The sequence below is a fragment of the Hippopotamus amphibius genome, chromosome 5, assembly GCF_030028045.1.
Source record: "Hippopotamus amphibius kiboko isolate mHipAmp2 chromosome 5, mHipAmp2.hap2, whole genome shotgun sequence".
In the NCBI taxonomy this organism is placed as follows: Eukaryota; Metazoa; Chordata; class Mammalia; order Artiodactyla; family Hippopotamidae; genus Hippopotamus; species Hippopotamus amphibius.
Window position 1 is genome coordinate 40,384,996 of NC_080190.1, and position 24,372 is coordinate 40,409,367.

General features: G+C 40.8%; 1 protein-coding gene across 2 annotated transcripts in view; it reads right to left on the bottom strand.

Moving 5' to 3' along the window:
* The window catches only part of PAPSS2 (3'-phosphoadenosine 5'-phosphosulfate synthase 2), a 78,302-nt gene extending 54,468 nt beyond the window's left edge, over nt 1-23,834 (bottom strand). For both annotated transcript variants that reach the window (XM_057735290.1, XM_057735289.1), the window contains exon 1: nt 23,703-23,834. In XM_057735290.1, the coding sequence (XP_057591273.1) occupies nt 23,703-23,729 (27 nt within the window). In that variant the 5' untranslated portion in view covers nt 23,730-23,834. The remainder of the gene's footprint in view (nt 1-23,702) is intronic.
* Nucleotides 23,835-24,372: the final 538 nt, after the last annotated feature.

A 24,372-nucleotide genomic window follows, 5' to 3' on the forward strand; every position in this document is an offset into this window, starting at 1 on the left:
CACGGTGAACTAGGCTGGCCATGAGCACAGGTGAACAGTTCCTTGAGGACTCACACAGAGTATGGCATCCCTTCGCAACTACAACTTGAATGACAAACTATCTACATGCAATCACATACTGCATGGCTGCTTTCACACAGGCAGATGGGAAAGAGACTCCTGCAACAACAACCTAGCTAGTCAAGGCAAAAATCTGGGTCCAGCGGGGAAAGACTAGGTTTGTTTGTTTGTTTGCTTGTTTGTTTGTTTTAAACAGGATTAACTTGATGGGCTGGCGTCAGTCTCCATTGATCATGCATTGAGATCACCCCCCAACTCTTCATGTCACTGCATTTTGTAGACATGTATGGATACAGTGTGACTCTAAACAGTTTCAAAATGGATTCAAGATGGCTGCGCAGGCTGCTTACCAACCCTGACTTTTTTGCTAGTATGTAGTAGAAGCAAGATGTTTCTGAATAAGTGGAGGAAGCGGAAAGTAGCTCTTAGGGAGCCTGGTTCCCTGACCATGTTTTTTTTCTTTTTTTGCTTTTTTAACACATATAGACATTCTTTTGTTTAGTATTCTTTTTCATTATGGTTTATCACAGGATATTGAATCTACCCTGTGCTATATATACAGCAGGACCTTGTAGTTTATCCATCCTACACATAATAGTTTACATCTGCTCATCCCAAACTCCCAGTCCTTCCCTCCCCCACCCCCCCTCGGCAACCACTAGTCTGTTCTCTATGCCTGACCATGGCTTTAAACCTTCCTGAATCCACACCAAGACAACATACTTCCAACCACGATCGTTATGCAGCAACGTTACCCCACGGGGTTCTGTTTGGTTCTTGTCAGGTGATGGAAACAGAGTGGATGTGAGGGGTTATTCCCTCAGACAAACACAAGGCCCACATTGTTGAACGGTTGTGCTTCTGGGCCTCGTTTGCACGTGGGAACTACACAATTAGGAATACTCCGCACTACGCTCAGAATCAGGAGAAAGCACACACTGCATCTCAGGGCCTAAAAGCCTCCTTTTCCTCTATCTCCATTCCTTAGACGAACAAGAGTGGCTTCCAGATGCTTCGCCTTGGCTCTGAGACCAGCTGTCCCTCAGCCTCTCAATCTGTGTTTCTCCTCTGCCCTCCTCCTTCTGCCTCCCTCAGTGCCCTCCACTTATCTCTGTAGAGGAGGCTAAAAGGGAGCACTGCAGCCACCCCCACTCACATGCGCTGCATATCTTCTAATAGCGACACGATCAGCAGTAGCTCCATTTGAGGCAGATGCCTTAATGCTGAGGGTGGGACTGTTGTTTATTGTTTCATGATTGTTTTTCTAACTATTTTCTTTCTTTTCCAAACATATTTTTAGATGCTCTGCTTCATAACTTTTCTCTGTTACAAATACTCCGCGTGATGATCATAGATGCACTTTCCATTGTAAAGATTTACTACTAAAATTCCAACTCAAGAATAGAGAACAACTCCCATTGAGTGAAGGTGGTTTTATAGCCCTGGGAAATCCTCTTGGTGTGTACATTATAAAGTTGCCCTGTTTGAATGTTCCTTATTAAATCTGCCTCAGAAACAAGGGTCTTCTTGATTCATCTGGAAAGATCAGCCTCAAGGCTGTGCCGACCGGATTCTGTGTACCTACCTCACAAGCTGTCCCTTTGCTGATCTATGCCAGCAGGACTGGGGGAGGGGTGCTGGGTGTTATCCTTTGCTCTTCTGTAAGACTCACAGGAACAAACTAATGCAGCAAAACTTTAGCACACATGGATCTTTTATGGACATAACTATCAAGATGGAAACCTGGATCAGGTAAGCAAAAGCTATAGATTTTGTTTCTCCCCCCACTCCCCCATCTCTACTCTCTTCCTTCCTTCCTCTTTCCCTTCCTCCTCCTCTTCCTCCTCCTCCTTCTCCTCCTCCCTCTCCCCCTCCCCCTCCTCCCCCTCCTTCTTCTTCTATTTCTCCCTCTCTCTCTCTCCCCTCTCTTTCTTGTTTAGGGCATTTGTTGAACGTGGATAGAAATGTATGCTTGAATTTCTTTGAATTGGCCTGATAAAAATATGATTTAAAAAGCATGGATGTCATTTACACGTTCCAATATTAGACGTTAATTTTGTTTTTCTCTGTTATTTACATAGATTGCATGTTTTCTGGCAGCCAGAGTGCCAGATTAAGTCTGAATATACACACACTAAAGACAACAACTATGTATTCAATTTAGATCAGGTGATTAGAATGTTGAGGATAAGATTTCATAACAAATAATTCATTTGGGTGCAGCAATGCAGGAGGCTGATGACTTGTGGCAGATGTCATATTATTTATGGTCAGTAAAAGTAGAGCCAAGTTACCTCATTGGAGGCACTAGAAAAATCTGGTAGTTCACTGAATGGGAATGAAATGCTACTCAATTTCCCATTTAACTAACCAATTTGATTCATTTGAGAGTTCAGTCTGTAATGTAAATAAGCCACTAATCATAAATGATGAAATCTGGCCATATCAACATTTTGCAAACTGTCTTCTTCAGATTGTCCCACAACCTATTACGGTTTTCTGTGGGAACAAAAAAGTGGGCATCGGCCAAATAAGTTTGGAAAACACTAACAGGTTTGCCAACAATATGAACTTGAACTTGTGATATAGTTTAGCTTCCTTTCCAGCAAAATGAGAAAAAAAAACTTATTATAAGATTTGCTTTATCTTAATTTTTTAAACAGTTCAGCTTCATTTTGCCTTATTGAGTATATAATGTTGTATACGTACTGTATAAACAAATCCTTGAGAAGGATGTCGTTTTGTAATGCGAAAAGTCCCTTATCTTGTTTATTCTATTGCAAAAGAGAGAGAGAGAGAGATTTAGTTACTATGTTAAGAATTCTGTTTATTTATATAAAAAAGTTATCCCTCGGAAGGAGGGAGTGAGGAGAAGGGGAGGAAAGGAGAAGAAACCTGTCAGTATGGTGTTCTGACTCTCCCCATTCTCGCCCGCCCCCTCACACCCACACCTGCTGAGCAATTGTTCAGGTGTAATAAAATGAACAACTTTCATTCCATGGAGCCGCATGATCCCATGTGGCTAGAGAACAGGTCCCCAGTGCTGGAACACCCTCGGTGAAGCTGAAGGGGGTGGGGGTCATTACTTTTGGGGCTCCCCGTTCCACTGGTGTTTGGCACAAACTCCCCTCCAGAGGAGGCAGTTCCACCTCTCGGTAACTCCTTTGGCTCTCCACAATCAGCTTCCATGTGCTTAGCTTCAGAGGTCTTATTCCGTTTAGTAAGGGGTGACCCCTAACATCTGTAGGGATTGTCTTATGATTTAAAGAGCACGTTCGTGTTGTTTTTGCCTGTGATCCTCACAATCCTATGAAGGATAAGCCCTGACTTCACCTGAGTGCCCCTTTCTCTACACCATTCTTTATTAATGCATATGCTGGTCCCATACATATCCATTCTGGTAACGGTCTCTCCTTTCGAGTTATGATTTATCATAAGATACTAAAATGAACCATGTTTAATGCCTTCTCTTAGTGCAACCAATTATCTATTATCCTTCCCCTTAAGGCAGCACTTTGCTGCCCGTAGTTTAGCCTACTTGGTTATAAAATGCCTTCAAAAGTGCTGGGGTCTATATGGGTGAATGTCAGAGGTTTCTTTTTCTTGCAAGTCTAATACTCCTTGTGTCATTCTCGTCTTTCCCCCTTCGTATTCTCTTCTTTTAATCGGTCAAATTATCCTTCAGAATGACACAGATTATCTGACCCAGAATCATGTCCTTTCTTCAAAGGCCTACTTGTGGTTGCCATTTACCTAGCTATGCTTCAGAATCTTGCAATGTTAAAGGGAACCCTCCTAACTGTTGGTGGCAATGTAAGTTGCTGCAGCCACTGTGGAGAACAGTATGAAGTTTCCTTGGAAAACTAAAAATAGAACTACCATATGATCCAGCAATCCCACTCCTGGGCATATGTCCGAACAAAACTATAATTCAAAAAGATGCATGCACCCCTGTGTTCATAGCAGCACTATTCACCATAGCCAAGACATGGAAACAACCTAAATCTCCATTGACAGATAAACAAGATGTGGTACATTTACACAATGGAATATTAATCAGCCACAAAAAAGAATGAAATAATGCCATTTTCAGCAACACAGATGCAACTAGATATGATCATACTAAGTAGGTCAGAAAGAGAAAGACAGATACAATATGATATCACCTATACGTGGAATCTAAAATGTGACACAAATGAAACTATCTATGAAACAGAAACAGAATCACCGACATAGAGAACAGACTGGTGGTTGCCAAGGGGAGGGGGGTGGGGGGAGGGATGGAGTGGGAGTTTGGGGTTAGCAGAGGTGAGCTTTTATATATAGAATGGATAAACAACAAGGTCCTACTGTATAGTACAGAGAACTATATTCAATATCCTGTGATAAACCATAATGGAAAAGAATATAGAAGAATATTTGTGTGTATATATATATGTGTATATATATATATATAGCTGAATCAGTTTGCTGTAGAGCAGTAATTAACACAACATTGTAAATCAACTATATTTCAATTTTAAAAAAATCCTTCATGTTCATTTTACATAATAGTCTCAACTGGAAACAACCCCAATGTCCATCAACTTGTGAATGGATAAACAAAATGTGACACATAGATACAATAGAATACTATTCAGACATAAAAAGAATGAAGTAATGATACCTGCTACAACACGGGTGAACCTTGAAAACATTATGCAAAGTGAAAGAAGCAGACACAAAAGACCACATATTTTATGTTTCCATTTGTAGGAAACATCCAGAAAAGGAAAATCTTTGGGGACAGAAAGTAAACTGTTGGTTTCTTGGGACTCAGGGTGGGTACAGGAGTGATCACAAATGGGCACAAGGGATCTTTCTGGTGTGATGAAAATGTTCCAAAATTAGACTGTGGTGAGGGTTGCACAATTCTGTAAATTTACCAGGGATCTTTGCATTGCACACTTAAATTAGGTGAATTTTTTATGATTTTAATTCACATATTATACTTCAGTAAAGCTGTTTTTAGCCACAACCCTTCACATCTTTATTTGATTTAGCCCATTTCATTCTCTCATTCAGAATCTCTTCAAATTCCTGTAGTGACTCCAAAATATACAATTTTTGTCTATGACCAAGACTATACATAATAGCTCATTTTGACTCTAACACTTCTCCTAAATGTCAAAAGCATGTCTTGTTTGGTAATTCTTTTTATTTTGATGAGACTGTGGTAAGCATGGTTTCAAGAATTTCACAGCCAGGCCTGAGCTGTGTAACAGTCACGAATACTGACGCTGAGGCTCTAAGGAATGTGCGGGTAAATAAACGGTGGCATATTCACCTGATGGAAGAGAACGATTATACAGCAGGGTTTCTCGACCTCAGCGCCACTGACATTTTGGGGCTCTGTTGTGGGGGGCCGTCCAGGGCATGGTAGGATGCTCAGCAGCAACGTCGCGCCTCCCTCCAGTTGTGACGACCAGAAAATGTCTCCCAGCGTTGCTAAATGTCCCCGATGAACAAAATCACCCCTGGCTGAGAATTACTGCTATGCTGCAATGAGAATGAGCAAATTCCAACCACACACAAAAACAGTACAGACAACGTGGAGGACTCTCACCAACATAATCTGGGGCAAGAGAAGCCATATGCAGAGTGTATGCTATACAACACGATCGGTACTCCAAAGTTCAAGACCAGGCAAAAAAGAATCAGACAATTACCTTCGGAGGGAGAGTTAGTGACTGGAAGGGGCTTCTGGGGTTTGCATAGTATTCTGTTTCTTAATCTGGGTGCTGGTTACACAAGTGTGTTCACTTTATGAAAATTTATCGGGCAGAACCCTTAAGATTTATATATTTTCATATACATATATTATGTATGACACTTAAATAAAAAGTTTAAAAGTATGGGCCATTGCTGGGGCTGCTGCAAAAAGAGGGCATTCAAGGTGACTCAGGAGGGACTCAGCACCTTTCTAACAGGATGCTAATTCATCCCTCCACAGACCCGCGTGACTCCTTCTGGCCCACCCTGAACTCTAAGACACAAATCCAGTGTGTTCCATTGATGAATGAAAGCTTGTTCCTGGGCTACTTTGTTATCCAGGTGCCAAAGCCAAGAAAGTCCCTCCCTGCCCGCCACCCATTTTCAATTCATACTTTGCAAAGCACAGGCCTAAAACTGATTTCAGTGTGAAATTGAGCTGAATGATGCCAAATAAAGGAAGCACTTTCTTTAGCATTCACTCCAGTGCTAAAGAAAATAATAGGTCTAAATTCCCAAATCTGAGAGTACTACGCATGACCCAGGTGGTGACTCCCATTGTCTGTTGCAGTAGGGGAGGAAGAGTTGTGCTGATCCATGCATGTTCTCACTCTCACTTGGGGCCCCTCCTGACCAATAACTTGCCATTACAGACAGTGCACCAGGTGCAGAGTGGAGTTCATGGCCATAGCATTCTCTGATTAAAGCAGTTAAGGGACACCAGATCCAGGCCTAGTAACTGGACCAATGACCAATGAGTTTGCACTCCACACAATTTATCTGAAAGGCTCAAATGATCAGGAGTTACTACTGGCCTTCAAACCTCACATGTGTATATGAACGCAGCTATTTACAAATAAATTAGAGACGGACAATTCTCCATTGTTCTCTTGTGTCTCTGTGCATCTTTTGATGTGCAGCATGTGTTACCTGCCTTTTATGTCAGACTATCTTTTCAAGGATGTTTGTATAGTGAACAGCCATGGATGAGAGAGATAATGTCTCCTCCAGAGCAAAGGGCCAGCCTCCCTATTGCCCATCATAAAAAGATTCAGGTTGCCTTTGTTTACAGTTCCCCTCCCCTAATACAACTCACTGCTGGCGTGCATACCCATCTGGAGGCATCCATGTCACCCTGTGGGAGATGGGACAAGAGAGACCAACACACAGACTGATGTTCATGCTGCTTGCTGTGCTGTGTAGTAAAGGCCTTTGTCTCTGACCCTGGAGTCTTGTTTTCTGTCAGCAACTATGAAACTATCGCAAGTTAATTTATTAGGTTGCAAATGGGATAAAATCACAGACCCTTCACAGTTGCTGACTATTATCTAGATAGATAGGTAGATAGACGATTGAGCGTTCTCTTTTTGAAAAGTAAATCTCCTACCCAGCCACTCAGTTCTCTTTGCTGGAGGCAATAATATTATTAATTTACTATGTATCCTTCCAGGGATATTCTATGCACTTATAACTATATGCATCTTTTTTCCTCTTTCTGCCAAATGTTATAAGACTATAGACACTCTTTTACACCAGGCCTTTTTTACTTAACTAAATGCTTGGAAATCTTTCCATATTGGTATGTTTAGGGGACACCTCATCCTTTTTTAAGAGTGGCAAATTGATTTGTACTGTGCATATATTATAATAACAAAATAGTACATAGTATATACTTCATTCTCCTACTGATTGATATTTAGGTTGTTTCCAATCCTTTGTTACAAAATGCTGCCAAGAATATCCTTACGCATACATCATCTCACCCATTTGCAAGATCCCTATAGAAAAAAGTTCTAGAATTTGAATTGCTAGTTCAAAGAATATGCTCAATTTTAATTTGAATAGATATTTCCAAACATCTCTATGCACTAATATACATCTCCACTACCAGTGTATGAGAATGTTTCTTCTCTCAAACATTTGCCAATACATGTTGGCTTATGTGTTTACCTGTGCCAATCTGATAAGTGAAAAATTCAATCTCATACTCTTAATTTGTATTTCTTATAATGAATGAGATTCAGCATCTTTTCATATGTTTAAGAGCCATTTGTATTTCTTTTCTGTGAACTTCATATTCTTTTTCCACATTTTTTTCTATTGGATTGCTGATTTTTTAGAATACTAATTTGTAGGAGTACTGTATATTTTGGAAAGCAGAACTATGTCTTCTCTGAGTTACAAATTTTCCCCTAGGTTGTTGATTGTCTTTTGATTTGATTTTAATTTTTTAAAAATTTTGGCATGTAATTTAAAAATTTGTGTGTGTACTTTGTCTCTGTGCGTGTGTGTGTGTGTGTGTGGCATCTGAATTTGTGTCACACTTAGAAAGGTCTTCCCAGCTTTGAGATCATAAAAGATCCATATTTTTTTCTTGTAGTTTTATTTTTTTATTACTTAAATCTTTACTCCATCAAATCTTTTCTTTTCAAAATTAATTCTTTATATATATATTAAAATGCTCATCTATATTCATAAGGATAAGCATAGCTAAAAAAAAAAGATTTTTTTCTCAACTCTGTGATCACTTTTTTTTTTTAAATGTTCATTCTTTGGCACGTACAGATCTAGAATTGGCCCTAGATATGGAGTGGTTCAAAGAACAATCCACCTGTGTGCATATAATATAAACCTTATATATTACATAGATAATGTTGTTATCCTATAAAAAGATAGTGGATAGCTCTCCAGTAGTAACTTGATAAAGGGATTCTACTCTACAAAATTTCAAATTTACATTGCCTACAAAAATGAAGATGATCTAGAAGAGAAACACAGAGCTTCCCTGGGGAGGCAATTTACTCAACAGGTCTCAGCGCTGATTCTATACAGGGCTGGTGAGAGGGCTTAGTGCAGAATTCCCTTCTCTTCTCTATCCTGATTACTAGAAGCCAAGTCATTTACTCTATGTCATTTTTGATTCCAAGGTATTCTGACCTGCTGTAGGTGAAATATGTTTTCTGTCCTGATAGTTTTATAGGAGAACTAGAGGAGAAGGAAAATTTTAATTTTTTTTTAGGTGTAATATATATAGACACGTTGCTTTCAAAGTAGTTGTAACCAAATTCACTTCAAAATGAGATAGAAGGAAAAAGAAAGCAAAAGAAAGCAGCTGTCCTAAAGAAACTAACTGCAGATCAGAAAACCTGCCATTAATTTAAGAACTGTCCTTAGCAGGGGGAGGGATAAATTAGGAGTTTGAGATTAAAATATACACACTACCATGTATAAAATAGATAACCAACAAGGACCTAATGTATAGCACAGGGAACTATACTCAATATTTTGTAATCACCTATATGATAAAAAAAATCTGAAAAATAATATATATATATGAATACGTTTGCTATACACCTGAAACTAACACATTATAAATCAATTATACTGCGCTACAAAATAAATTAGAAAAAAAATTGCATTAGCTTGAATCATCTAATCTTTTTCAGCCAAATATCTATGTTAAATCTGTTTTTTTCTTTCATTTACTACATTAAGAATGAATAATCTCTGTGAAGATAAGTGCCATATAAGGCAATGCATTATTAATTTTTAAACCCAATGAGATAAATAAAGTTGATCAAAATCCATGATCAGATAAAATAAGGCAAGAAGTTTATTAGCTTGGGTAGAAAAGGCAGAATGGTTATAAATTAATTTGATTCATTATTAGTAAATTCAGATGATAGGTATGAAATATATAAACAGACAGCATTTCTGCCCATGAGGTATTTATATATTTTCCCCAGAAATGTTAGAGTTACACTGACAAATCACAATGGAAAGGCAGGCTTATTTTTGGAGAGTTCTTTCAGTGTGGGTCTTTAATATTCAAGGCCATCAAATGTGACAAGGGAATCTTTTTAGATTTATTCCCATTGGAACATGCCAGGTTCAACAGTAAGGTCTGGAGACTTACATTATCAAAAATCACAAGCTACTTACAAAAACAAGCCACTCTCTTAATTGTGATTTGAGAATGGGGCATATTTCCAGGGATAAATCCTCACCACAGCCAGAAACAGCTGACTAAGAAAGAATGATCTTCAGGTTTTTTCCAGAAAGCTGTCTGTTCATTAGGTAATGTTAAAATAGAAGAAGGATGGCAAGCTTTTAAACATTCCAGCTGTAATATTTAATTTTAAATATTCCATGAGGAATGCAGCCATCACAGAAGTCTGCCGTTAGCTGGTAAATGACCTAGGATTTTTGGGGAAAAAAAATCTGAAAAGAGCAAATAGCATTCTGAAGTAGAGAAAACCCATCTGTTACTAGCTAGCTGGAGGTCCTCAGGCATGTTGCAATGCTCCACATTTGTACATGGAAGGAATTAAGCTAGGCAGTGGTTCTCAAGCCAGGCAGAACTGAGGAACCTCTGACCCAGCTTTTTAAGAACCTCACACAGACCAATTCAATCAGATTCTCAGGAGTGGTGTCCAGGCATCAATATTTTGTAAAGTTTAGCAGGGCTGAGAAACACCAAACTAGATAATCACTTAAGGTCCCACCCAGGTCTCAATAAATTAAGGGGAGAATTCAGAATACCAGCGCAATAAATGCAACACAAGAAAACATAAAAGCCGTGCAAGTATAAAGCACATCTTAACCAGGGATGTACGACACACAAATATTAGCAGAGAATGATATTCTCAAATGAACTGTGGCTTCAAGAACAAAGCAAATGTCCTTGATTAGTAAAGACAACCTTAACAAAAACATTCATGGCACAGAACGACGTGAAAGGTATTCTGTCATTAACGTCTGTGGCACTGGTACTTTTTAGCCAATTCCAAATTTATGAAATACATATATATCAAGCTCTGACCATTCAGACTCAAAGCTATTTTCAATAGAAATTAAAAATCAAAGAGCGTGAAGTGGCGGGCTTTTAATTTCTCACTGAAAAACATTGAGTTGATATGGCAAAAAGCCAAAAGATTATTTTATGAAGACATGTGCATTCCTTGCTTTATGGATGAAGGAGATAATGCTAAATGATGACAGCCAGAATCAATACGATGACTAAGATTATGACTAAGCACTGTAGGTTGATTCCTAGAAGTGATTCATCTGAATTGGGCCTCAAAAAATAAAACAAAATAAAAACTCTCCCTCATGTGACCTTCTATCTTGGATTTTAGAAAACAGGGCTTAAGTTCTCACACTGCATATTAGCGTGGGCCTTGTCTGGGCATCTGTGAACCTCTGGAACTGCATGTAAAAACTGTGTGGGGGGGCCTGTGTGGGTGTATCCATGTGCAGAGCTTCCTTATCCTTTTTTGAGCCAAGAACTCCCTTGGTAGCCTATGGACCCCTTATCAGAAAAACGTTTTTTAAATGCATAAAATAAAACACAAAGGACTGCGAAGAAAAAAAAATGAATTAGTTACCAAAACGGTTTTTTAAAATTACAGGACAGTAATAAATGTTCTTCTTTATCAGTATATTAAATAACAAGATCCTGATGTTTAGGTGGACAGCTATAATAATTATCTTGATTTCAGAGTAATAAAGAAGACAGATATTTTCATGGCATCAGCAATATCAGCAACAACGTGTGATATGAAAATATCTGTGACTTCTATTGCTGATACGATCACATGTACTGTTAATACTGCTATGATTTGTTGTCTGTGATCATCACTGAAGGAAGTGATACATTTCTATCATAGGTTATAAAAATAATTTCCCCATCCAAGTTCGCAACCCTCCTAAGTCCTCTGGACTCTAGATGAAGAACCTCTGATCTATGTCTTTATCCATTTCGAGGGGATCTGTTGATAAGCTTCCAGCAAGGCTTGAACATTAGACCGCAAACCACTTAATAAGCATTTCAAGGATTGGTTTCCATAAAGGTCCTGCAGACACAGAGCCCTGGAAAGTCATTAAACAGTAGGGAAAAGGTGAAGGGCTCTCTGAGATGGGGCCATAAGGAACGCTCGTGAGTTTCTGGAGCTAAAATTCAAATGCATCTTATTTTTAATTTCATATATGTTTTAATGTTCTGTATAGTTCCTAAAAAATGTACAATGACTTACAAGACCCATAAAGCTGAGCAAAAGCTCATTTCTGAGTAGCTGAGAAAAAGAAAAGAGAAAACAACACAGGGGCATAAAGTGAAATGATGCGAGCACGAACTGGTACAGAAATAGAGAGCGAGTGGCAAATGCGCATCCGAGCTTTTTGGCAGGCATCCTACAGGGGACAGACCTGGACAGTCACAGAATGCACAGTTTCCAAAGGATTACACCAAGAAAAAAGAATCCTCAGAAAAAAATACAACCTTTCTGGAACTAAGACTGAATAGAAATTTCTCCCACGGAACTTCATAAAGAGAATATCATGTGTTGTAATTAATGAACAATATCTTCAATAATAATCATTAATGGAAACATAACAAAGAATTCCCTGGAACTTTTTTTAAACAATAACGTTTTTCTTAAAACAAAACATTGGCAATACAACAAACACAATTCAATGGGGGCTCATGAAGTAGAATTGGGTATTCAGCTCTCTGAAGTCAGATGTGAGTGATGTGCTGACAGGCCACTGACCTAAGTCAGTCAGAACTGAGCACTGGCCTCCCAGTGTCAAAAGCAGGAGGTGGCACACTTTCCTTAAGGGGTCAGATAATAAATACTTTCAGCTTTTCAGGCCATACAATCTATTGCAAATACTCATCTCTGCTAATAAGCTTTATTTATGGACATTGAAGTTTGAATTTCATACACTTTCCCCATGGTGTGAAATATAATTCTTCCTTTGATTTTTTTTTTTTTTTACCCAACCGTTTAAAAACCATTTTTAGCTTACAAGTGATACCAAAACAGACAGGGGCCGGATTTGGCCACAGGACATAATTTCTTAACTCCTAGTCTACAGGATCAAGTTTTCTCCAGATACCTTCTTGGCTCTTGTATCCTCTTTCCTCAAGTCTCTGTCTATAGCAGCTTTTTAAGGTAATAACTCTTTCTGTACTTTATATGCAACTATACACAGTTCAAAGAAGGGTGCTATCTTGTAGACAGACTTGGCTTCAGAATTTTTATGCCTCATAGAAATAAGCAGGTAATTCAGCACAAATTAGTAGCAAAGAAATGGTTTACTTTCTAGTCTGCTCATCAAAATAAACATACATACATGACACCAAAAAAAATGGTAGAAAAATTTGAATGTATAACCTTCTCTATTTCAAGGATCACATGCTAGTTTTTTAGAAGCATACAAAAAATGGATATAATTAGCTGAATCACTTAATCCGTGTATTGTAGTGTATATAGTACTAGATCTCCCAGTGAAAATGAGGCCATCTAGTGTTTCACAGTGCACAATTAACTTGGTACGATCCCAGTAAGAAAGACTTCATTCCGAACATCATTCAGGTGTCCCTGAGCCTCCTTCCATGCTGAGACAAAACAGAGTACTCAGCCAATGAACTTAGCAAACCGCTACCATGATATGGGCTTACCAGAAGGCCCTAGGGAATTTATCCCATCGTTTTATTTTAGTAAAGATTTGTCATACTTATACCCACCCATTCTAGAGAGCTGCTAGGAATATTAATAAGAATTTATGAACCAGCCTTGGTGAGTGTGGTGAAAGAAAGGTGTTGATGCAGACCCAGAGGAGCCCCGCTATAACTCAGGGAGGCAGCAATTACCCTCATAGAAACACAACTCGCATCAAATCAAGTCTCCTAGAAATGTGTAACTGCCTTCAGAAGGTGCCCTAAACCACACAACTGTAGTGTTCAGCACAGGTCTTAGTTGCCCTTGTAAACACCAGCCCTGTACGTGTTCCACGGAAGGCTGTGTTTCATTACCTCTGTGTATTTTTCTTCATATTCTTTTGCAATTGGTTCTGGTAATGAGGCTGTGTACATGACACAGGCTCCTTGAACCATGAAAGATTAAAATTCTGTGCTGAGCTGTGGAAATGTCAGTGAAACCTCTAGTACACCCAGAGAATAGGCCCGTAGCTTGTGGGGCTTTGGGAACTTGTAACTCATGAATGCATGACTGTGCGGCGATGGTGCAACGCCCGCATAATGAACGAGGCCAGGTCTAGAGTTACATGTAAGTCACTGCAATTATTTCTAAGGACACTTATTTTTGAGTGTATGCATTCACCCACTAGAACACTGAAGCTTTGTGTTATTAAGGTGAAATGTTGGGTTCAATTCCAAACATGACCGTTCCTAAAACTCGCCACTGAGCCTCATCCAAACTAACATTTATTGCCTTTTAACGGCATCTGCTCAAATCCACATCTTCTAAAGACTATATGCAACACTCCAAAAAGCCCCCGAGGAAAAGCACTTTCAAAGCAGCCATCTCATCTTTTCAGTTTCTTCACTGCATCCATCTGCAACTACAAAGACAAAGCTTAAATGTATGTTTCAATCATCAGAATACTCTTCCTTTTGACAGTTGTAGTATCCATGGCATCTGTTACATTAATGGACAGAAGAAAAAAAAAGAATGATTGAAAACATGGCATTCAAATTTAGGAGGGAGTCAGCTCTGCCACTCACACTTGCGCATCCTAAGTCAAGTTATTTAATCTCCATAAGCCTTGCTGTTCTCAACTATAAAATGAGGATAAGAACATCAACTACTCCACAGGTCACCGTGAGGAGGAGATGAGCGACCATATGGAAAGTCCCCAAATCAATGTTTGTTCCCTTCCCCTATTTAGGGAACCCAATTGGATCAACAAGGTACCTTCCTCAACCTCGAGGGGGACTTTTAACCTAATCAACAATGAATACCGTAGTGCGATGTTTCAAGGACTTATTAAACCAGAGCCTCGACACTGAGAAGAAAATGGAAGAAAGCAGCTGTTTATGATGACCCAGATTGTTTCCATTCACTGAATGGCTAAGTAGAGACAACACATCCTTTTGACAGAATTTTGTATCCAAGGTGTCTCATACTGTGAAAACATGGATTCTGTGATTTAATTTCTGTACTGTCACTACCCGTCCCTTCATTTAAATAAGGTAACCTCTCTATTAAAGGACGTCCATCTCAGCCTCTACAATTACACGCAGCCTCCTCCCTATGAGTGAGCGTGGGCTCCGGTCTCGTACACAATGGTCTCCTCGCAATCTGAATCCAGGCCTTCGTACGGGCCGTCACTGAGGCTATGGCCCAAGATTGCTGAAAACTTAGACTTTCCCGACCTACGATGACAGAATGAGACAAACTCCCCAAAATGTTTCTTCCAGACATCATGGAAACTGCCATTTACGATCTCACAATTTCCAGGCACTCCTCATAGGTCCCCAGGGAAATGGAAGCATTATCTGGCTGCCAACATCCTTAAGCCTTGACTTCCAGTTAGGTCAAATTTTTTTTTGTGAAAAATACATGGGTGGCCTGGTTTCCTTTTATCATCGACAAATCGCAGTTACAACTTGGCTCAAGTATTAGTAGCTTTGGTGGAAACAAATCATTCTGTTCACATTTGTTGAATACTGACCTAGTGGTAAAACTAGGCAATAAAAACTATTACCCCTACTTTTTGAGTCTGAGCACAAAGAAAATTTATTTCCCAATTGTTCAATTTATGTCACCATAAGGAAAGAAGTGTGTGATGGCAAGGGTAACACCCATTTGCGAGCATATGCCAGTTACTCTTTTTTACAAAAGTGCTGGGGAATGTCACTTAATAGAACTCATTATTATCTTGAGATATTAGCAGTAGGCAGCTGCCAAAATATTTTACAAGTGAAGCAGTAATATGCTACCAGTTGCTCAATTCTGCTGTGTTTGCCACTTGGCGTTTGTCTTATTCTCTCCATGAAATAAACAACTTATTAACTACAGAGGAGCTAATACAATTTTAGCTTCTCCTGTGGGGAACTCTCTAAAGACCTATTTCTGTTAAATGAGTTCCCTCCTGACTATGCATTCACAAACTTGCTTCAGGAGGTGGTGAGGACTAAATGAGTTAAAGCACAGACAAGTTCTGGAACGGTGCCTGCCACTTCGGAAGTGGTCAGGGCAGATGATCAACAAGTCACTACAGAGGAGGAATTTTCCAACAAAACATGCCCTAAAAATCAAAACTCCTGATAAATATGAAAATCCCATAGCTGGAATTGTAATGTCTATGTTTAAATAGATCTCATCTTAGTCATACGGCTAATTTAAACACAATAGATGAATGCAAATTCTTTTTATTTTTTAGTAACTACTCAAAACATTGTTGTAGTCATGATACAATGGCCCAAGAGCTGTACTTATTCATATAATTTAGGAAAAGCCTCTCTATTGGAACTCAGCAATTTAGGTAGATTTAGTTGGCAGGACTACACCATTACTGTCATGGACTTCATGGTACTTCATGAACTTATGAAACAATGGAAATGAATGGCTTTAGAGATAAAACTGGAAATTCTGAGACCTACAACAAGAACCGAGGCTTTAATGTATAACTAAACTTGCACTAACTTTTGCCTGATATAGTTTTATCTGTATTGCACACTACGCAATCATTATTATCTTTTTTCTTTTCTTTTCCTTTTTTCTTGATAAAATGATTAAACTGTTTGAGAAGGCTTAAGGAAGAGTAAGTGAGGTTGGGGAGTTTGGGGGTGGGGGTGGGGTACGAGTCTAATTTTCTGAAGAGAAACAAACTGGCTCATCAAAAATATTTCAAAATGGTAAAGTTACATTTTTCAAACACTGCTCTCTGGTCCATGATTTCTATTTCCAGAATATCAAAACGAGATGCTAAAGCTAAATCAAAGTGTAACTGTGACCCACTGATAACCAGCCTGGGAGTGGTGTTTTTGCTGTTTTTTTAATTTGCGGAAAATACTTCCCAGTATGTAAAAGAAAAACAAAGTTATAGAAAATGTGTAGGGCCTCTTTCATAGGGCACGCAATAAAGAGAAAAGTGCAAGGCCTGTAGTTAGGTGATCAGAATTCCAGCTCCGTGGTGGTATCACCTACCAGCTGGCCAGGAAGATAGTCGTGGACCTTAGCAAAGCTCTTAAACACTCTATATCAGCTTGAATGGCTTGAACATCAGCTCTTAATTTTCCTTCCAGAAGTAAAATGCTAGGGTTCTTTAAAAAATACATTTTTAAAGTAGGAACAGTCTGAATAAAAAGTAAATAATTTAAAATTTTAATTTAGGAGGAAAAAAAGGATTTTAAAAATGTGTAAAAAATCAGTTGGGAATTTTATTGCTTTTGGCCCAATGCCACTGTAATACTGACTGGGCAGAAGGTTGAAAGAATATAAAAGTTGTGGGTGGGGTGTTGCAATTAGAAAAGTAAATGCTATGTTTAGAATAGTTTAAAGACAGTGTTTGAATGGCCTAAAAAATTATAACTAAAGAATATAAGGCTTTGATAGCCCTAGAAAATTATGGCAAGCACAGGTCTTGGTTGGGTCATTCAAAAAATATTTGTTGAGTAAATGAAGTGAACAAATACGTAAGTGAGGATCTGACAGGAACTAAAAAGGGAAAGGTTTTTAGAGCCCTTAAAGGAAAATAATATACAATGGGATCACAGCAGAGGATCAAAAAGTTAATTCAGGTTTTTAACAGCAGGAAATATATAAAAATAAAAATCACCACCAACATCTTACTTGCCTATTTTGCTAAGAGTTGAGAAAGCATAAATTCTCCATAAATAAATGATTGGGGAAGGTATAGATGAATGAAGTAATGAGGACAAAAATCTCAGACCTCACTGTAGGTGGTTTAAGTCTCCAAGCAAAGTCTGCAAATAATTTTTCAAGCCCACACTCGGCACACATTAAAAAGAAAAAAAAAGTAATTGTAATATTAGACTGGATATAGATGCTTGGTGGATAAAAATCCATATTTTTATAACAAAACATACAAAGATGTCAACTAGCTATTTAAAGCAAATATTAACCTAGCATAGAAATGATCACTTTTAATGATGTAGCATTTGATATATTTATGTAACTGGTTTTAGAAAAGCTTTATAACAGGTCACATTTTTTTTTGCCAAGATTCAATACTGGGTGCTAGACAGATTGAGCTTTCCATGTTTATGCTACAGTCATGTTTTTACAATACCAGTAACAGCAAAATCAACTTCAGGAGTAAATGTGAAATGCAGAAAGAGTTGCTGATTAGATTTTAAAGGAAGTCATACCAGCCAACTGATGAAAGTCACTTTACACACCATGTATTATCAGAGGCAAGTTAGATTTCAAGTTTTAATACAATGGCTCTTTTGCAGAGAGAAAAAAAATATTTCCATCTTGTGTGCCAATTTATCATAAATTGAAAAAAAACTATTTGGTGATCAAAAGGCAGGAAAGAGGAACAAGAAGACCACATGTGTAACAAATCCAATGTTAATGATAATTAATCTTTCTGAAAAAGTTCTATTTAATATTTATTAGAAGCAAAGGGAGCTTAGACGCCAGTGTGAGCCTGAGAAGAGGAGTGGTGTTCTGGGCCTGATGCTGGGCTTGAGGTAAGAGGAGCCAAAGAGCTTTGGGGATTCTGAAAGCAGGGGGCATTGGGTATGCTTCTGTTCCTCGACAGACCCCAAGGGAGAGGAGGCAGGGATAGACTCCAGCAGCCCCTAGAACTCCTCAAAGTCCCAGCATGGTCACATCAGAGCAGGAGCAGAGTTTCCACCCCCCTGGGAGCAGGGGTGGGGTGCAATGTCAAAGAGCTTAGACAGCCTCACCGCGTTTCCCCCAGAGCTGTGCTGGAGAAGCACAGTGACCTCAGGGAATGCACGAGAGCATGGGAGAAGAAAGGAGAGGTGTTGAAACTGAATGGCTTTCAGACAGGAATGCACTAGAACTGGACCAACACTAAGGATGAGACAGGACAATGCACATCTCTAAGGATGCTGTACAGGCAGAGGCCACAAGACAAGGTGAGCACCCCCCTTCTCCTCCCCGCAGCCCAGACCTTAGCATTTTGTAGGGAAAAGGGGATTAAATTAAATATTTCTGACGAGTAATCTAACTTAAGTTTACTTGTTCTTAAAGTACTCATTTCATAAGAATGTTATAGGTATAGCAAGGGAAAGGTAGGGTAGGAAACGTTAGTGATACACAGGAATTGAGAAATGGCAGAGATGATTTTCGTTTCCAGCAAGGATGGTCTAGGTTATACAGTCCAATCCTTCCATAAAAACAAAGTTAAAATGCAGGTTGTATTATAAAATAATCTAGTTAGAAACATCAAATACTTGACAAGATTGTAAGGAACGATGGGGCCAAAATCTGCGGGGAAGCAAGAACCGAAGAGGTAAGCAGGCAGGGAGGCACGTTTGTCCTGATGGGGCAGATCTGCAGTGATTTCCATAGCCTCGTGGGGGAGGTGAAACAGAAATCAAAGCCTAGAACATACCCAAGTGGGGAGAATAAAAAGGCCTTTGTCTACACTAAGTTGAGGTTCCTAAGAATCACCCCCTAAAAATAAGAGTGAACCAGAATTAACCCACTTCCCACTCTGAGAAACTGCAGGGACAGTTGCCTTGACACTGAAAGTGTCCATAAGGAGGGTGAGGGAGGTGGTCCATGAGAACTTGGATTCACAAGCTGGTCCTCGTGTGCAAAACTGCAACTCAAATTTACATCACCTTGGTGGTCTAAAAAACTTTAAGCGGTAAGTTTAGGTCAAAGTGCCGCCAGGCACCTGGCAGAAACAAAAGCAAATCCTCTGGGGGTGGGGAGGTGGAGAAGCCGTTCATCCTAAACCCCAAAGAATCCCTACAGGTAATTTTTTAGTGGTAATGACGAACAGCCAGGCAAAAGTAAGCAGGCACACTAGAGCAGGCAGATAAAAGGGGAGTGGGGGAAACCTACGAAAAATAGAGATGCTGAAAACAAATTCATCCGCTAATGAATTCTGTAGTGTTTATGCAAAAAAAAAAAATTTTATTGAGCACCTACTCTGTGCCAGGCTCTATGCAAGGATGCTGGGGACACCCGCCATTTCACCTGTCACAGGAGCAAACCACCCAAGGGTTGAGAGGGTGATGGAAAGGCCATTATATTTATGCTTATTTACTTTTAGTTTCTGTGTTTTCCAAAGGCTTCCAAACATGAAGACGAGTGCCCATTACTATTTAGTGACAGGTTTTCAAATAAACATTAATCTCCTAGGACTGAGATGGACATCATTAATTCCTTTCTCAGACTCTCATTCCCGAAAGGTTCCATGTTCAAGTTCAGCCTAATTATCTCCTAAGCAAACCAGAGAGCCACATGTGTTAACTAACAGGAAGACAAAGTACTGAAAGATAAAGAATAACTATCTCAGAGATACAAAACTCAGAGTTAACTACATTTATCTTTAACGGTAAAAGTCCAAAGAGATGATCATGGAATAACAGCATGAACTGGACAACATTTATTTTAAGATAGATCTGGAAACAGTTGAAGGCACAGGAAGGGTGGCGAGAAGTTAGTCTACTATTTACTTATATACAGATTGCCTTTCTGGGCCTAGGTTCTTGGCAAAATCTTGCTGATTATTTGGATTACTCTGGTATGTCCACACTAATCATTGACCTCTGTCTTCTATTCAGCTTTTTACAATGAGAATTCAAATCATCACCTCCATACTTCTGTATTTGTTTGCTCTCATTAAATATTTGATGGTTGTTGTGTACTGAGCCTTTGGCATGGTCTGACCTGTGCTTTCTTCTCCTTGCTGGGAAAACCATGACAGTATGGTGTAATAAAAATAATAACAATAGCAACTGCCTATGGGCCTGGAACTGAGCAAGATGGTTTTTAGGAGTTATTTATGCCTCATGGCAATTGTAAGGGGGAAGTCACTACAGATGAGGAAACTTATGGGCCAGAGAAACAGAGGGAGCAGGAGCTTCAAAGTTGGACAAACTTGAATGTGAATCCTGACCTGCTCCTGGCATTTCTCCTCCCCTAGAGGTGAGGCTTGGCTTTCTGGGGTGAAGGCTGCTGTGAGGATGAGATGAAATACAGCATGGCTCAGGGCCTGGCCTCTGGCAAGTACTTGCTTCTCCTTCCTTCCAGTGGTTACTCATCTGGAAATTCATGTCTTGCCTTACGCAGCATCTTCAAATAGTTTTAAAAGTAGTTACTTCCAGGAAAATAATGTAGTATTGTACAGAATTTTTAAAATAATAAAAAGGTGGATAATCGCTTACATTTATGGAGAGCTTTAATTAACTTTCAATACCCCTTCACTCTGTCCCAAACTGTCTGACCCTTTGGAAAATATTTTAATATCTCAGTTGACTTTTTTAGATTGGTTGTCTCCAGGACATAACAACATTGTCTGTGGGCCTTGAAAAATGCCAATCCAGTAAATGATGCAAGAAGAAAGGACCAGGTCTTTGCCTTTCTTTCCAGTCCTCTGGCTGCAGTCTGCCTCCTTCTTCTCCTGGGATCTATGTGTGTGTTGTTAGGATGGGAGGTGTCCAGGGTTGGAAGTAAATCAAGGTTGGGAGGGAGGGCTGTGACACGTAGCTGTCTTTGGTTTCCATAGTAAGGATGCCTAACACAGGAGGAAGGTGCTACTTTCCCTCATATTTTTTTATTTTTCTCAAACTTGTGAGAAAATTACCCTCCCTTCTCACATTTAAACCTACTCACTCTTCTAAGAGTGGTCTGAACTGAAAGGCTATATTCATCCAGAGAGTGTGGCTAAAAAAATACTGGGAAAGATGTATTCACCCCAATATACCAGCTGGCACACAGTAGGGGCTCAACAAATATCTGGAGTTACTGCAGTAACTGGGATGTGAACTGACAATCCTCTGTTGACAATGGAGAAAGTAAGGTAAGGATTTCTGTGAGTCCCTGAGAAGATCAGCCCAGCCTCACTTCCAGGAAAGCTCCCTAGATCAGCAAGACTCACTTCTCAAATAATTGATTAGTTCAGTGGTCGCACATGTGCACAGATTTCGTTTTGGCTTGCAAAGTTTCAAAACACATTTTGAGTTAACATTTAAGGCTTGAGAGATTTCATATGCATTTACAGCTGGCTTGCTTTACCCAATAGTATCTATCTGGCCCTTTGAGGAACTTGTGCTGGTGCCCTGGATTATAATCATGTTGGCTAAAATGAAAGTTCACAAGTCCTGTTAGCTGTTTCAGGTGTTAATTTAATCTATGCAGAAGGAACACACACACACACACACACACACACACACACACACACACACACACACACACACACCAGAAGGCTCCAAATGTGTAAATACAAAAACCAAACTCTCTGGCCCTCAAATTTCTCACTTTCTCTGTCTGTGCAGTTGCCATGATCAGTGTGTAAAGCCCTTGCTTTCAAATATTTCACTTGACAGGCACTTGCTGACGGGAGGCATGAAGGGGAAAGACCACCTGTCCCTTCATTACTAACGCTTGATAAAGCAATCCCATTGGGAAGGAATTCTTGATGCAAGCAGGGAGGTAAGAAATAAAACCTCACTGATATAAAAGGCTACTAAGTACCACAGCATCTTGCCATTTAGAAGATACCATTTAGAATTTTACAGAAAGTAATAAAAATTAAACAGGAATAAAACATGAGTGATTTGCACTTGATATTTTCAAATATAATACTGAGAATCTCCCCATTTTCCCCACTTTAAAATCGCTCCTATAAAAGGTAACTGGACCATGACCATTTCCCCTTCTCAAATCGATGCTGCCTTCCTCTTGGATCTTCTTGTGGGTCCAGTGTGGTCCCCTGAAATCACAGAGCCCCCATCCCCTTTCCTTTGTTGCTCAAGTCCACACTTCTAGTCCCCTCATGGCCCCTGCACTCCCCCTCCCCAGTTCATGTTTTTCTCATCTCTCCTGCCACCTGCCACAAATACACCTCAGATATTTCAGTAATAAGTGTTATATAATAATAATAATAATAAACATTTATTTATTGACCACCTACTATGTGCCAAGTGCAAGACTAACTGTTTGAGAGAGGTCAGCCCATTCCCTAACCACCATAATCATCTGAGGCTTGCAGTGTGGCAGTTAAAAGATGAGTGTTCAGCAGTCAGACTGCTGGCTTGGATCTGAACAAGGCGTGCAGACCACCCCTGGTGTGGCCCAAATGCTGTCTACAAGGCTTTTTCCAACTCTAAGAGTCTATAATCACTGCTGCCATTTTTAAGGATGCAAAATTCATAGGAGCCCCTATCACTAAGTAGGAAAGGAATTTTTCCACAAACCCTCTATTTCCCACAATGGGGATGGCCCAGATTAATTCTGGATAAAAGTGAGCCTCCTCAAAACAGTCCCCTCATCTCACTGCACCAAACTGAGGAGCCCTCCATAACTGAACTTGAGATGCCACCCGATTCCAACAGGGAGCTGAATCGAGCCAGAATCCTGCCAGCGTAAAAATGCAATTTCCTCCTTTACGTCTAGATAGTCGTAGTTTCCTTTATGAATGCCTGTCATTAAAGTCCCCTCCAAGGAGCTTCCGTGGACAAAACCCCAGTGACTGTCACTGACGTATGCCCAGAGACCACACCTGGCAGGACCGAGTTCCCTCAGCCCACCTCCCGCTGGACCCGCGCGGAGCTCATACAGAAGAAAAGACGGGTCTGGAAAAGCTCTTGGAGAAGAAAGGACATTTCCCCTCTCTGGTCCTTTCTCTTCATGGGGACCCACTCTGCCAGCTCCGGAGGTCTATCCCGGCCCGGACGACCCCACGGGGCGGAGGTTCCCAAAGGCGTGGAGCGGGGAGGGGCTGCCCCACGAGGGCTGCCCCGGGAATCCCGGCCGAGCCTCGCCCTCCTGCTTCCCTCCTCCTCCTTCTCTTCCTCCTCCCCGCGCCCCAGCCTCCGCGCCGGGGCTGCTCGCCTCCTCCCGGGGAGGATGGGATCCGAGCGTCCGCGGGTTGGAGCAGAGGAGGAAGGCAGGCGCCTCGAAGCCTACCGTCTTCTGTTTCTTGACCTCGGACATGCTGGCTGGCTGCGGCGGTGCCCTGCGCGCTGGAACTCGGAGCCCAGCTCCTGGCAGCGGAGGCACTAGGACGCTTGGGTGGCGGCGGCGGCGGCTGCTGCCGGACTCCCGGGAAGGAGGTATAAAAAGGCTCCACAGACACGTCGCACTTCCCTTGACCAGCCCCCTCCTCCTACTCCTCCTCCCGCCGCGCTCCTCTCCGCCCCGTCGGCTCCTCCAGCAGCGCCCAGCCCAGGGGACCCGGCCGCCGCCTGGGCGGGGTCCCGAGCCCGGCCCTCTCACTCCCGGGAGCCGCACCGCCAGCTCGTGTCAGAGACAGGACCTCGCAGCCCGGGGCGCGGACGGACACACCCCGCGCGCATTCGGGGGTCAAGTTCACTCTCCGGAGGTCAAGTTCACTCTCCGGGTTCCTACTCCCAGCGGCTGCCCGAGCTTCCCCCACCTCCCATCCCACCCCCACGCCTCTCCAAGGAAGCTTTCCTGCCTCTGGGACCTGCTTAGAACCGCCAGGCTTGTCGGCGTGGTCCTCAGTGGGCACCTATGCCCAGCTTGTCTTCATTTGTAGTAATAACAGCGACGGTTAACATTTTTTGGTACGCACTCTGCACTTCGCTGACCTTGCTCTGAAACCGCCTGAGCCGCC